The following is a 16,043-nucleotide window of genomic DNA, read 5'->3' on the forward strand; positions in this document are numbered from 1 at the left end:
GACAGTACTGTAGTCATCAGGTGGACAGTACTGTTGTCATCAGGTGTACAGTACTGTTGTCATCAGGTGGACAGTACTGTTGTCATCAGGTGGACAGTACTGTTGTCATCAGGTCCCTGGACAGTACTGTTGTCATCAGGTGGACAGTACTGTTGTCATCATGTCTCTGGACAGTACTGTTGTCATCAGGTGGACAGTACTGTTGTCATCAGGTGGACAGTAAATTAGTCATCATGTCCCTGGACAGTACTGTTGTCATCAGGTGGACAGTACTGTAGTCATCAGGTGGACAGTACTGTAGTCATCAGGTGGACAGTACTGTTGTCATCAGGTGGACAGTACTGTTGTCATCAGGTGGACAGTACTGTTGTCATCACGTGGACAGTACTGTTGTCATCATGTCCCTGGACAGTACTGTTGTCATCAGGTGGACAGTACTGTTGTCATCAGGTGGACAGTACTGTAGTCATCATGTCCCTGGACAGTACTGTTGTCATCAGGTGGACAGTACTGTTGTCATCACGTGGACAGTACTGTTGTCATCACGTGGACAGTACTGTTGTCATCATGTCCCTGGACAGTACTGTGGTCATCAGGTGGACAGTACTGTGGTCATCATGTCCCTGGACAGTACTGTGGTCATCAGGTGGACAGTACTGTAGTCATCATGTCCCTGGACAGTACTGTTGTCATCAGGTGGACAGTACTGTTGTCATCAGGTGGACAGTACTGTTGTCATCAGCTGGACAGTACTGTGGTCATCATGTGGGCAGTACTGTAGTCATCATGTCCCTGGACAGTACTGTGGTCATCAGGTCCCTGGACAGTACTGTTGTCATCAGGTGGACAGTACTGTTGTCATCAGGTGGACAGTACTGTTGTCATCAGGTGGACAGTACTGTTGTCATCAGGTGGACAGTACTGTTGTCATCAGGTGGACAGTACTGTTGTCATCAGGTCCCTGGACAGTACTGTTGTCATCAGGTGGACAGTACTGTTGTCATCAGGTCCCTGGACAGTACTGTAGTCATCAGGTGGACAGTACTGTTGTCATCAGGTGGAGAGTACTGTAGTCATCAAGTGGACAGTACTGTAGTCATCAGGTCCCTGGACAGTACTGTTGTCATCAGGTGGACAGTACTGTAGTCATCAGGTCCCTGGACAGTACTGTGGTCATCAGGTCCCTGGACAGTACTGTTGTCATCAGGTGGACAGTACTGTAGTCATCAGGTGGACAGTACTGTAGTCATCAGGTCCCTGGACAGTACTGTTGTCATCAGGTCCCTGGACAGTACTGTAGTCATCAGGTCCCTGGACAGTACTGTTGTCATCAGGTCCCTGGACAGTACTGTTGTCATCAGGTGGACAGTACTGTGGTCATCAGGTGGACAGTACTGTAGTCATCAGGTGGACAGTACTGTTGTCATCAGGTCCCTGGACAGTACTGTTGTCATCAGGTGGACAGTACTGTTGTCATCATGTCCCTGGACAGTACTGTAGTCATCAGGTGGACAGTACTGTTGTCATCATGTCCCTGGACCGTACTGTAGTCATCAGGTGGACAGTACTGTGGTCATCAGGTGGACAGTACTGTTGTCATCAGGTGGACAGTACTGTTGTCATCATGTCCCTGGACAGTACTGTGGTCATCAGGTGGACAGTACTGTAGTCATCAGGTGGACAGTACTGTTGTCATCAGGTCCCTGGACAGTATTGTTGTCATCAGGTGGACAGTACTGTAGTCATCAGGTCCCTGGACAGTACTGTAGTCATCAGGTGGACAGTACTGTAGTCATCAGGTCCCTGGACAGTACTGTTGTCATCAGGTGGACAGTACTGTAGTCATCAGGTCCCTGGACAGTACTGTAGTCATCAGGTCCCTGGACAGTACTGTGGTCATCATGTCCCTGGACAGTACTGTAGTCATCAGGTCCCTGGACAGTACTGTAGTCATCAGGTCCCTGGACAGTACTGTAGTCATCAGGTCCCTGGACAGTACTGTTGTCATCAGGTCCCTGGACAGTACTGTGGTCATCAGGTGGACAGTACTGTAGTCATCAGGTGGACAGTACTGTAGTCATCAGGTGGACAGTACTGTTGTCATCAGGTCCCTGGACAGTACTGTTGTCATCAGGTCCCTGGACAGTACTGTGGTCATCAGGTCCCTGGACAGTACTGTTGTCATCAGGTCCCTGGACAGTACTGTAGTCATCAGGTCCCTGGACAGTACTGTTGTCATCAGGTGGACAGTACTGTTGTCATCAGGTGGACAGTACTGTTGTCATCAGGTGGACAGTACTGTTGTCATCAGGTCCCTGGACAGTACTGTTGTCATCAGGTCCCTGGACAGTACTGTGGTCATCATGTCCCTGGACAGTACTGTAGTCATCAGGTCCCTGGACAGTACTGTAGTCATCAGGTCCCTGGACAGTACTGTTGTCATCAGGTGGACAGTACTGTTGTCATCAGGTCCCTGGACAGTACTGTAGTCATCAGGTGGACAGTACTGTGGTCATCATGTCCATGGACAGTACTGTTGTCATCAGGTCCCTGGACAGTACTGTAGTCATCAGGTCCCTGGACAGTACTGTTGTCATCAGGTGGACAGTACTGTTGTCATCAGGTGGACAGTACTGTAGTCATCAGGTCCCTGGACAGTACTGTTGTCATCAGGTGGACAGTACTGTTGTCATCAGGTGGACAGTACTGTAGTCATCAGGTCCCTGGACAGTACTGTTGTCATCAGGTGGACAGTACTGTTGTCATCAGGTCCCTGGACAGTACTGTGGTCATCAGGTGGACAGTACTGTAGTCATCAGGTGGACAGTACTGTAGTCATCAGGTGGACAGTACTGTTGTCATCAGGTCCCTGGACAGTACTGTTGTCATCAGGTCCCTGGACAGTACTGTGGTCATCAGGTCCCTGGACAGTACTGTTGTCATCAGGTCCCTGGACAGTACTGTAGTCATCAGGTGGACAGTACTGTAGTCATCAGGTCCCTGGACAGTACTGTAGTCATCAGGTGGACAGTACTGTTGTCATCAGGTCCCTGGACAGTACTGTGGTCATCAGGTGGACAGTACTGTTGTCATCAGGTCCCTGGACAGTACTGTAGTCATCAGGTGGACAGTACTGTGGTCATCATGTCCCTGGACAGTACTGTTGTCATCAGGTGGACAGTACTGTTGTCATCAGGTCCCTGGACAGTACTGTAGTCATCAGGTGGACAGTACTGTGGTCATCATGTCCCTGGACAGTACTGTTGTCATCAGGTGGACAGTACTGTTGTCATCACATCCCTGGACAGTACTGTGGTCATCAGGTGGACAGTACTGTTGTCATCAGGTCCCTGGACAGTACTGTAGTCATCAGGTGGACAGTACTGTTGTCATCACATCCCTGGACAGTACTGTGGTCATCAGGTGGACAGTACTGTTGTCATCAGGTGGACAGTACTGTTGTCATCAGGTCCCTGGACAGTACTGTGGTCATCAGGTCCCTGGACAGTACTGTGGTCATCATGTCCCTTGACAGTACTGTTGTCATCACATCCCTGGACAGTACTGTTGTCATCACATCCCTGGACAGTACTGTTGTCATCACATCCCTGGACAGTACTGTTGTCACCAGGTGGACAGTACTGTGGTCATCAGGTCCCTGGACAGTACTGTGGTCATCAGGTGGACAGTACTGTTGTCATCAGGTCCCTGGACACTACTGGTGTCATCATGTCCCTGGACAGTACTGTTGTCATCAGGTGGACAGTACTGTTGTCATCACATCCCTGGACAGTACTGTGGTCATCAGGTGGACAGTACTGTAGTCATCAGGTGGACAGTACTGTTGTCATCAGGTCCCTGGACAGTACTGTGGTCATCAGGTCCCTGGACAGTACTGTGGTCATCATGTCCCTGGACAGTACTGTTGTCATCACATCCCTGGACAGTACTGTTGTCATCACATCCCTGGACAGTACTGTTGTCATCAGGTGGACAGTACTGTTGTCATCAGGTCCCTGGACAGTACTGTTGTCATCAGGTGGACAGTACTGTTGTCATCAGGTGGACAGTACTGTTGTCATCAGGTGGACAGTACTGTGGTCATCAGGTCCCTGGACAGTACTGTTGTCATCAGGTCCCTGGACAGTACTGTGGTCATCAGGTGGACAGTACTGTTGTCATCAGGTGGACAGTACTGTAGTCATCAGGTGGACAGTACTGTGGTCATCAGGTCCCTGGACAGTACTGTGGTCATCAGGTGGACAGTACTGTGGTCATCATGTCCCTGGACAGTACTGTTGTCATCAGGTGGACAGTACTGTTGTCATCAGGTCCCTGGACAGTACTGTGGTCATCAGGTCCCTGGACAGTACTGTGGTCATCAGGTGGACAGTACTGTTGTCATCAGGTCCCTGGACAGTACTGTAGTCATCAGGTGGACAGTACTGTAGTCATCAGGTGGACAGTACTGTAGTCATCAGGTGGACAGTACTGTAGTCATCAGGTCCCTGGACAGTACTGTAGTCATCAGGTGGACAGTACTGTGGTCATCAGGTGGACAGTACTGTAGTCATCAAGTGGACAGTACTGTTGTCATCAAGTGGACAGTACTGTAGTCATCAGGTCCCTGGACAGTACTGTAGTCATCAGGTGGACAGTACTGTAGTCATCAGGTGGACAGTACTGTTGTCATCAAGTGGACAGTACTGTAGTCATCAGGTCCCTGGACAGTACTGTGGTCATCAGGTGGACAGTACTGTAGTCATCATGTGGACAGTACTGTTGTCATCAAGTGGACAGTACTGTTGTCATCAGGTCCCTGGACAGTACTGTTGTCATCAGGTCCCTGGACAGTACTGTAGTCATCAGGTGGACAGTACTGTAGTCATCAGGTGGACAGTACTGTTGTCATCAGGTGGACAGTACTGTTGTCATCAGGTGGACAGTACTGTGGTCATCAGGTCCCTGGACAGTACTGTTGTCATCAGGTGGACAGTACTGTTGTCATCAGGTGGACAGTACTGTAGTCTTCAGGTGGACAGTACTGTTGTCATCAGGTCCCTGGACAGTACTGTGGTCATCAGGTGGACAGTACTGTTGTCATCAGGTCCCTGGACAGTACTGTTGTCATCAGGTGGACAGTACTGTTGTCATCAGGTGGACAGTACTGTTGTCATCAGGTGGACAGTACTGTTGTCATCAGGTGGACAGTACTGTTGTCATCAGGTCCCTGGACAGTACTGTGGTCATCAGGTGGACAGTACTGTTGTCATCAGGTGGACAGTACTGTTGTCATCAGGTGGACAGTACTGTAGTCATCAGGTGGACAGTACTGTTGTCATCAGGTCCCTGGACAGTACTGTGGTCATCAGGTGGACAGTACTGTTGTCATCAGGTGGACAGTACTGTAGTCATCAGGTGGACAGTACTGTTGTCATCAGGTCCCTGGACAGTACTGTTGTCATCAGGTCCCTGGACAGTACTGTGGTCATCAGGTCCCTGGACAGTACTGTTGTCATCAGGTCCCTGGACAGTACTGTAGTCATCAGGTGGACAGTACTGTAGTCATCATGTCCCTGGACAGTACTGTTGTCATCAGGTGGACAGTACTGTTGTCATCAGGTCCCTGGACAGTACTGTGGTCATCAGGTGGACAATACTGTAGTCATCAGGTCCCTGGACAGTACTGTTGTCATCAGGTGGACAGTACTGTTGTCATCAGGTGGACAGTACTGTTGTCATCAGGTGGACAGTACTGTAGTCATCAGGTCCCTGGACAGTACTGTTGTCATCAGGTGGACAGTACTGTAGTCATCAGGTGGACAGTACTGTAGTCATCAGGTGGACAGTACTGTTGTCATCAGGTGGACAGTACTGTAGTCATCAGGTCCCTGGACAGTACTGTAGTCATCAGGTGGACAGTACTGTTGTCATCAGGTCCCTGGACAGTACTGGTGTCATCATGTCCCTGGACAGTACTGGTGTCATCATGTCCCTGGACAGTACTGTTGTCATCAGGTGGACAGTACTGTGGTCATCAGGTGGGCAGTACTGGTGTCATCATGTCCCTGGACAGTACTGTTGTCACCAGGTGGACAGTACTGTGGTCATCAGGTCCCTGGACAGTACTGTAGTCATCAGGTGGACAGTACTGTTGTCATCAGGTCCCTGGACAGTACTGTTGTCATCAGGTGGACAGTACTGTTGTCATCAGGTCCCTGGACAGTACTGTTGTCATCAGGTGGACAGTACTGTAGTCATCATGTGTACAGTACTGTAGTCACCAGGTGGACAGTACTGTGGTCATCAGGTCCCTGGACAGTACTGTTGTCATCAGGTCCCTGGACAGTACTGTGGTCATCAGGTGGACAGTACTGTTGTCATCAGGTGGACAGTACTGTAGTCATCAGGTCCCTGGACAGTACTGTAGTCATCAGGTGGACAGTACTGTGGTCATCAGGTCCCTGGACAGTACTGTGGTCATCAGGTCCCTGGACAGTACTGTGGTCATCAGGTGGACAGTACTGTTGTCATCATGTCCCTGGACAGTACTGTTGTCATCAGGTGGACAGTACTGTTGTCATCACATCCCTGGACAGTACTGTAGTCACCAGGTGGACAGTACTGTGGTCATCAGGTGGACAGTACTGTAGTCATCAAGTGGACAGTACTGTTGTCATCAAGTGGACAGTACTGTAGTCATCAGGTCCCTGGACAGTACTGTAGTCATCAGGTGGACAGTACTGTTGTCATCAAGTGGACAGTTCTGTAGTCATCAGGTCCCTGGACAGTACTGTGGTCATCAGGTGGACAGTACTGTAGTCATCATGTGGACAGTACTGTTGTCATCAAGTGGACAGTACTGTTGTCATCAGGTCCCTGGACAGTACTGTTGTCATCAGGTCCCTGGACAGTACTGTAGTCATCAGGTGGACAGTACTGTAGTCATCAGGTGGACAGTACTGTTGTCATCAGGTGGACAGTACTGTTGTCATCAGGTGGACAGTACTGTGGTCATCAGGTCCCTGGACAGTACTGTTGTCATCAGGTGGACAGTACTGTTGTCATCAGGTGGACAGTACTGTAGTCTTCAGGTGGACAGTACTGTTGTCATCAGGTGGACAGTACTGTTGTCATCAGGTGGACAGTACTGTTGTCATCAGGTCCCTGGACAGTACTGTTGTCATCAGGTGGACAGTACTGTTGTCATCAGGTGGACAGTACTGTTGTCATCAGGTGGACAGTACTGTTGTCATCAGGTCCCTGGACAGTACTGTGGTCATCAGGTGGACAGTACTGTTGTCATCAGGTGGACAGTACTGTTGTCATCAGGTGGACAGTACTGTAGTCATCAGGTGGACAGTACTGTTGTCATCAGGTGGACAGTACTGTTGTCATCAGGTGGACAGTACTGTGGTCATCAGGTCCCTGGACAGTACTGTTGTCATCACGTGGACAGTACTGTTGTCATCAGGTCCCTGGACAGTACTGTAGTCATCAGGTGGACAGTACTGTTGTCATCAGGTCCCTGGACAGTACTGTTGTCATCAGGTCCCTGGACAGTACTGTGGTCATCAGGTCCCTGGACAGTACTGTTGTCATCAGGTCCCTGGACAGTACTGTAGTCATCATGTCCCTGGACAGTACTGTTGTCATCAGGTGGACAGTACTGTTGTCATCAGGTCCCTGGACAGTACTGTGGTCATCAGGTGGACAATACTGTAGTCATCAGGTCCCTGGACAGTACTGTTGTCATCAGGTGGACAGTACTGTTGTCATCAGGTGGACAGTACTGTTGTCATCAGGTGGACAGTACTGTAGTCATCAGGTGGACAGTACTGTAGTCATCAGGTGGACAGTACTGTTGTCATCAGGTGGACAGTACTGTAGTCATCAGGTCCCTGGACAGTACTGTAGTCATCAGGTGGACAGTACTGTTGTCATCAGGTCCCTGGACAGTACTGGTGTCATCATGTCCCTGGACAGTACTGGTGTCATCATGTCCCTGGACAGTACTGTTGTCATCAGGTGGACAGTACTGTGGTCATCAGGTGGACAGTACTGGTGTCATCATGTCCCTGGACAGTACTGTTGTCACCAGGTGGACAGTACTGTGGTCATCAGGTCCCTGGACAGTACTGTAGTCATCAGGTGGACAGTACTGTTGTCATCAGGTCCCTGGACAGTACTGTTGTCATCAGGTGGACAGTACTGTTGTCATCAGGTCCCTGGACAGTACTGTAGTCACCAGGTGGACAGTACTGTGGTCATCAGGTCCCTGGACAGTACTGTTGTCATCAGGTCCCTGGACAGTACTGTGGTCATCAGGTGGACAGTACTGTTGTCATCAGGTGGACAGTACTGTAGTCATCAGGTCCCTGGACAGTACTGTTGTCATCAGGTGGACAGTACTGTGGTCATCAGGTCCCTGGACAGTACTGTGGTCATCAGGTCCCTGGACAGTACTGTGGTCATCAGGTGGACAGTACTGTTGTCATCATGTCCCTGGACAGTACTGTTGTCATCAGGTGGACAGTACTGTAGTCACCAGGTGGACAGTACTGTGGTCATCAGGTCCCTGGACAGTACTGTTGTCATCAGGTCCCTGGACAGTACTGTTGTCATCAGGTGGACAGTACTGAGGTCATCAGGTGGGCTACTTTCCACTCCATTGCTATGAGCTGTGTGTTTGTGGTATGCCCAGGAAGACAGAAATGGTTGCCAGGGGGATGTGTGTGTGTGTGTGTGTGTGTGTGTGTGTGTGTGTGTGTGTGTGTGTGTGTGTGTGTGTGTGTGTGTGTGTGTGTGTGTGTGTGTGTGTGTGTGTGTGTGTTGTCAGGGGAAACGGCAGTGCCAGACTCTGTGGGATGTGTAAATTCAATCCCACCTTTGTGGAGCACATATTTCTGAATGTTATTCTCCAGACCCTGTCCAAAGACCAATCAAATGGAACGGTATTGAAAGAGATGTTTCATATGTGCAGAACGGAATTGACACACAGGACAGATCCTTTCTTGACTGTAATGTCAATTAATTTATAGACCTGCATAAGATAAATGCAAAGAACAGGGTCAATGCATTTAATATGAATAGCTTGTGTTATGGATTTTTTTCTGATCTACTCAGAGTCTTTGGTTGTACAAAATGTTGTTTTAAAGCTAAACTAATTGTTACACTAAATGGTTACTGTAAGGGTTGGTCAGTTTTATATTGAATTGACATGCAGTTTGCAGACAGTTGATCCTCTAGGGCAATCGGTTTCTGGTATGATGTATATGCTCTATAGGCCTAAAGTGCCCACATTGTGAGTTGTAGGTTGATGTGTTCTTTACCTGGAGAGGATCATATGGAATAATTGTTTAAACTTAGTACAAAGTCACCACAAACCCTAACAACAGGGTGGATTGAGTATTGTTTTTGAATTTTCACCTTTATCATAGACTCCTTTCAGCTTTGATACAGGCGATGAATGCACCAATAGCTGTCCCCCTGGAAATCTGTATTGTCTCCAGGAGCTTCTAGCTGCGTACGTATCGGGCGTCTCTGTTGCTAGGCTTTTTCTATTTACCACCACCAGGCAGGTTCTTTGTCTTTGAAAACGTTTTTTTTTTTTTTCAAGCTTAGCCGTAATACCACCACCCTTGTGATCCCTTTAAATGGCTTCTTTGTGTCCCTGGCTTTTAACAAGCATCCACAAGGCACACGCCTGCAATTGTAGACCCATTAAAGATGATTAGTCTTGGAACTCTATGGTGCTTTAAGAGATTTTAATTACACTGACTCTGGCAGGTACATGGCAAAACACAGCCAGATGTCTACTCTGGCTATGTTTTGTAAGATCCCCCACAATGTCTTTAGAAATAGCTACAGTACAGCTGTTCTCTCTTAATTTGACCACTCTGTTGTCGCTAAAATAAATCCTGCGTCACAGGAAATGCTAATGTGTATTTGAGTTATAAAAATGCTTCGAAAGTGTGGTGGCTAATTTCTGCATTACCAAATGAGGAGAGTTACAAACTTCACACACCAGTCAGAGTTATACTTAAACTACATATTTAATAATTAAGAGCTTTTGCAAAATCACTTTGACTTTCAATGATGCGCCATCTCTAATGACCCATTGAAAAGTGTCTACACAAAAGTACAAAGATCTTTTATAGCCAAGATACACCCCTCTCAACGTACATGACAAACCACAGATACATAGAATGGGTCACAAGGTTAAGTTTTGTATGAAAGATATCTATAAAACATAGCAGACAGCAACTGCTGTGTCAACAGTTTTCATTGTATATACCAGTGTCTGGTCCTCCTACTCCAAACTGGAACCGTCTCTCCCTGGTACGGTATAGAACAGAACCATTAGCTCATGTTATCTGGAATGCTCTTTTAGGCTTTATTACCCAAAGACATCGTAAATCTCCTATGTCAGTGCTATCTCATAGAGGCCCATCCTCAGTAAGACATACACACATATGTAGACAATGTTCCATTCTGTCCTCCTTCCTTCCTGATATTCTGCATAGCACCAGGGATATATGAAAGACAAGCCTGACCTCTCCCCTCTCCGGATACATTCTAATGACATGTATCTCACATAAGCATATTATGCAAATAAAACATCTTAATCATCTATGTTACCCAACTAATTCGGATTCATCCGCCACAAAAGTTTCGAAATTCAACAATTTCAGACTTAATTTGCACTAACGAAAAATGTATCAACCCCTAAAAAAAATGTTCATTAATTATAATCCACATAATAATGAACATTTCGTGTTACTGCAGGAATATTTTCCTGCTGTGAGAAACTGGTCAAATTAAGATCCTACATCTCTATGTACAAAGGGAAGGTCCTAACATATGGTTGGTCTGTGTTGTGTGAGACATGGCAAATCCCCATACCTTCCACCACTAAAAGATGTATCTTGGCAAGGGGTGTGCAACTCGTTTGACACAAACACACTAACTTTGATAACAAAGAGATATTGTTTCAGTCAAGGTGAGAGTCTTCGCCTTTAAGCTGTGAAAATAAACTATCACTGTGAGTCAAGGTATGATAGTTTCCTATATTTAACCACTTTCCATATGCATTGCAAAATAAACATAAAATGCCTTGTTGGCACCTCTCTCAACAGGTGCTCAACCAATATATCAATTCTTAATTGTCTGAAGTCATTTGAATTCAACACACATAGTGAGAAGGCAATGTAACACTGGCTTTTTAGTCACCACAGTCATAAAAACTGTAGTCCAAAATATCAACTGTGCAAACGCTTCCATGAACCTTTTCAATATACAGACCTCTCTCTCTACATCATTGTCAAAGACCAGTTTCTTTACAGTGTGGATAGCTACCTTTAAAAATACATTTCAATTTGTCTCTTTCCTGGTCGTACTGCCTATGTTGTGGTTGTTATACAGTGTCCTCGGAAGGTATACAGACCCCTTTACTTTTTCCACATTTTGTTACGTTACAGCCTTATTAAAAAATGTATTAAATAGTTGTTTTCCTTCATCAATCTGCACACAATACCCCATAATGACAAAGCAAAAACAGTTTTTTAGAATGTTTTGCTAATTTATATTAAAAAAAAGATTAAATATCACATTTACATAAGTATTCAGACCCTTTACTCAGTACTTTGTTGAAGCTTTACAGCCTCGAGTCTTTATGGGTATGACGCTACAAGCTTGGCACTTATATTTGGAGAGTTTCTCCCATTCTTCTCTGCAGATTTTCTCAAGCTCTGTCAGGTTTTTTCTTCAGGTCTCTCCAGAGATGTTCGATTGGGTTCAAGTCCGGGCTCTGGCTGGGCCACTCAAGGACATTCAGAGACTTGTCCTGAAGCCATTCCTGCGTTGTCTTGTATGTGTGCTTAGGGTCGTTGTCCTGTTGGAAGGTGAAACTTCGCCCCAGTCTGAGGTCCTGAGCGCTCTGGAGCAGGTTTTCATCAAGGATCTCTCTGTACTTTGCTCCATTCATCTTTTCCTCGATCCTGACTAGTCTCCCAGTCCCGGCCGCTGGCTTCCGTCTGGTCACTCTACCATAAAGGCCTGATTGGTGGAGTGCTGCAGAGATGGTTGTCTTTCTGGAAGGTTCTCCCATCTCCACAGAGGAACTCTTGAGCTCTGTCAGAGTGACCATCGGGTTCTTGGTCACCTCCCTGACTAAGACCCTTCTTCCCCATTTGCTCAGTTTGGCCGAGCAGCCAGCTCTAGGAAGAGTCTTGGTGGTTCCAAACTTCTTCCATTTAAGAATGATGGAGGCCACTGTGTTCTTGGGGACCTTCATTGCTGCGGAAATGTTTTGGTACCCTTCCCAGATCTATGCCTCGACACAATCCTGTCTTAGAGCTCTAGGGACAATTCGACCTCATGGCTTGGTTTTTGCTCTGACAGACACTGTCAACTGTGGGACCTTATATCGACAGATGTGTGCCTTTCCAAATCATGTTCAATCAATTGAATTGACCACAGGTGGACTCCAATCAAGTTGTAGAAACTTCTCAAGGATGATTTCATGGAAACAGGATGCCTCAGGCCTCCGGCCTGCCACAAGGAGTCACTAGAGCACAATGAGCCAAGGAAATCCCCCCAGCCAAACCCTCCCCTAACCCGGACAATGCTGGGCCAATTGTGCGCCGCCCCATGGGGCTCCCGGTCACAGCCAGCTGTGACACAGCCTGGGATCAAACCCAAGGCTGTAGTGGCGCCTCAGCACTGCAATGCAGTGCCTTAGACCGCTGCACCACTCAGGAGGCCATTTGGAGTGTTTTATAAAACATTCACAGAATGAAGACTTTTAATAACAATGCTAGATTATTTTGGGTTAACTCTTTTGAGCTCCAAGGACAGATGGAAATTCATTTCCTTAGGCATTAATCATCCAAAAACATTTCTGAGATCTAAACCTATAATCTTGTGTTCTCTGTCCATGGAATTAGTCCACTGCGCCACCAGGATGGAGCTAGGATGGCATGTTTTTTAAGCTTACAAAGCTGTTCATTTTAGTCTATTCAAACAGACCTCATTTCAAAGAAACAAGCACTCATTAAGGCCAATTAGTGGGCGAGGCCAACAAATCTGAACACACTTAACAAGATAGAGGTTAGAGAGAGTTTTATTGATGCTGAGAATGGAATGTATATGTTTTTAAATAACCATAATAACCATGAATAGAACCATGAGGAAACCTGTAGGAAACGTTATGCTGAAGTACTGAAATTCCCATAGAAGAAAGTTGTTTATTAACGTTCTCTGAACTATTTGAGAACATGGCTTTAGATGGAACAATGAGGAAACCTGTAGGAAACGTTATGCTGAAGTACTGAAATTCCCATAGAAGAAAGTTGTTTATTAACGTTCTCTGAACTATTTGAGAACATGGCTTTAGATGGAACAATGAGGAAACCTGTAGGAAACGTTATGCTGAAGTACGGAAATTCCCATAGAAGATTGTTGTTTCTTAACATTCTCTGAACTATTTGAGAACATTCCCAATGTCAAACCAGTTGGACAGCATTCCTAGAACATTGCCAAAATTTAAATTAAATCTAACCATGTTTGAAGTTTTAGGAAATGTTCTGTTAAAGAAATGAAATAACAAGAATAAAAGTTTTTTTGTCAAGTTCCTTAAATGTGCTGAGATTATTCCAAAGCCAAGCAACTATCCTGCAACATTCCCAGAAAGTTGTGGGAATGTTGTTTGGTAAATAACCATAGGACAACCACGGTCTCACCAAGCTCTAAGAAACATATGGTTCTCAGAACATGATGCGCTAGCTGGGATGCTTGTCAGAACACTATGTGCTAGCTAGGATGGTTCTCAGAACACTATGTGCTAGCTAGGATGGTTCTCAGAACACTATGTGCTAGCTAGGATGGTTCTCAGAACACTATGTGCTAGCTAGGATGGTTCTCAGAACACTATGTGCTAGCTAGGATGGTTCTCAGAACACTATGTACTAGCTAGGATGGTTCTCAGAACACTATGTGCTAGCTAGGATGGTTCTCAGACTTTTATGTGCTAGCTAGATTGACTGTAATCTGTAGTTAGTCTGCCTTGCTGGATATGCCTTCAAAAGCACAGGGATTGTAATGTGTGGGATCCATGTTGCAGTTTTGCCAAATCTAACTGTTTCTTTTGATTTAGTATGCATTTTGAATTCACATTTTCTCTTGATCGTAGTCCTGACAGACTGGAAATTGGAGTGGTTGTACTAATTCCCTAGAAATGATTTAATCATTCTTCTATAGTTTTTATTTGAGTAGGTTTGGGAGGACATATGGGGTCTCTAGTGCTGAGATTGAGCTGGCTCTGAATTACATTTTATTATTTAATTTGAATATTTGATAATACCTCAAATGCACCCATCCCTTTGTAAAGTGATTGTCATTTAATAGCAACTTTTTAACTCTTTCTTTAGGACAAGGCAGATCTGTTCACTGCACAGATGAATGTCGTGCACTGGGCCATTCTGACAGATGCTGGATGCCAAAGTTACGGGTAGGAGGCCAAGCAGACAGCGGCGATAATCGCACCGACCTTTTCATCCCAGTGGGAATGGAGGCCACGACGGAGACAGAGATTTATGGCAGCCTCAACCGCAGCGCAGCCAGAAAAACCCTCAGCACGTTCGGCAAGGAGCAGCGGGACAGCACCATCCTAGTGGCCAACATCAAACCCTACTTCAAGTCTCAGCGTGCCCGCAGTCCCCAGTTGCAGGAGTGCTCCTCTGCGTCCAACAGCCCCACCAAAGGGAACACACCCCTGGACTCCCACACCAAAGGGCCTAGGGAGGAGGTGGGGAGGGACGGGGAGGGGGGCTCAGACAGCAGTGCCTATGGACCCCCAGACGGCCAATGTTCACCGCCCCATACGGAATTGGAGGAGCCGTCATACATGGCTTGCGACCTCAGGCCCAAGTCCCTGTCAAACAGCCTTATCCACAGCTCTGAGATCAGATCTGGGATCATCAGCCAGGAGTGTGGGGGGATGGAGTGTGTCAGTCCAAACCAGCGGGACTCTGGGGACTGAAAGGTCAGGGTCTGGGCCTTGCTCTCATCTGGGTGCCGTGTGATGAGGTCACAGATGAATGACGGAAGGGTAATTTATGTTCACCCAGGAAGGTTCCAGACATTGTACTGTATAACCAAAAACCATCAGACATTAGCTCTGTCTTTTTTTTAATTCTGTGGTTTGTTGTTAAAAGTAAAGAAAAACATGTATGTCCATGGTTCTGACTGCTGTGAGCAGAAGGGGAAGAAAATCATTGCTTTCATGCTATTATGTGTTTTCATGCTATACTGTTCAATTTAGATGTCCGTGTTTTACACAATTCAAGCTCCAATTTTGTGAGGTTGTTGAACGAATTGCTGCTGTGAAGGTATTGAGTCCTGTCTGCTTTTGTTAAGTGATATGCTTTTGTCTTCACTTACTGTAGTGTATGAAAAACACCCGCTTGGATTTATGATTTAAGTGAAATACAACGTGAAGTGTCTTATGAACGTTTAAATGCGACTCTGCTCTGGTAAACCAGGGAATGTCCCTTTTCATAAAAACCATTTGAGGTTGCTGATAAATCAAGCCGTTTTTTACAAATGTATTTGTAATTTTATCGTCGGTTTATGTGCAAAAAAAAGCTGAGCTTTCAAGTGAATATGAGCTACTGTACTTGTGTATTGTATTAAATTTGTATACACACGTGCTACAGCGGAACACAGCATGTCATTCTTTTTTGACAAATGGTGCCTCTAAAGCTGTCAAGCTTTATTCTGCCTGAGGATCATAATTATCTCTCTAAGGTGTGGTTCAAGGGCCGACATGATTTATCTTGCTTAATCAACTGTCAGAAAAGGCTACAACCCCACAAACACACACCAAAACGAGCCGTGACTATTTACAATAGCGGTCGAGACCCCACTCTAGTTAACTTGATATTATCATACTCATTATGCGATCATGACTCTTACCACAGTCACCTTTCTTTTTAACACCAACTAATTATCTTTAACAGCAACTAATTATCTTTAACAGCAAC

General features: G+C 46.1%; 1 protein-coding gene across 1 annotated transcript in view; it reads left to right on the forward strand.

Moving 5' to 3' along the window:
• The window catches only part of LOC106586841 (protocadherin-17), a 55,434-nt gene extending 39,713 nt beyond the window's left edge, over positions 1 to 15,721 (forward strand). The window contains exon 4 of the mRNA XM_014174553.3: positions 14,430 to 15,721. Coding sequence (XP_014030028.2) covers positions 14,430 to 15,040 — 611 coding nt within the window. The 3' untranslated portion in view covers positions 15,041 to 15,721. The remainder of the gene's footprint in view (positions 1 to 14,429) is intronic.
• The last annotated feature ends 322 nt before the right edge of the window (positions 15,722 to 16,043 follow it).

This window comes from Salmo salar, chromosome 25, assembly GCF_965601325.2.
Source record: "Salmo salar chromosome 25, fSalSal1, whole genome shotgun sequence".
Lineage (NCBI taxonomy): Eukaryota > Metazoa > Chordata > Actinopteri > Salmoniformes > Salmonidae > Salmo > Salmo salar.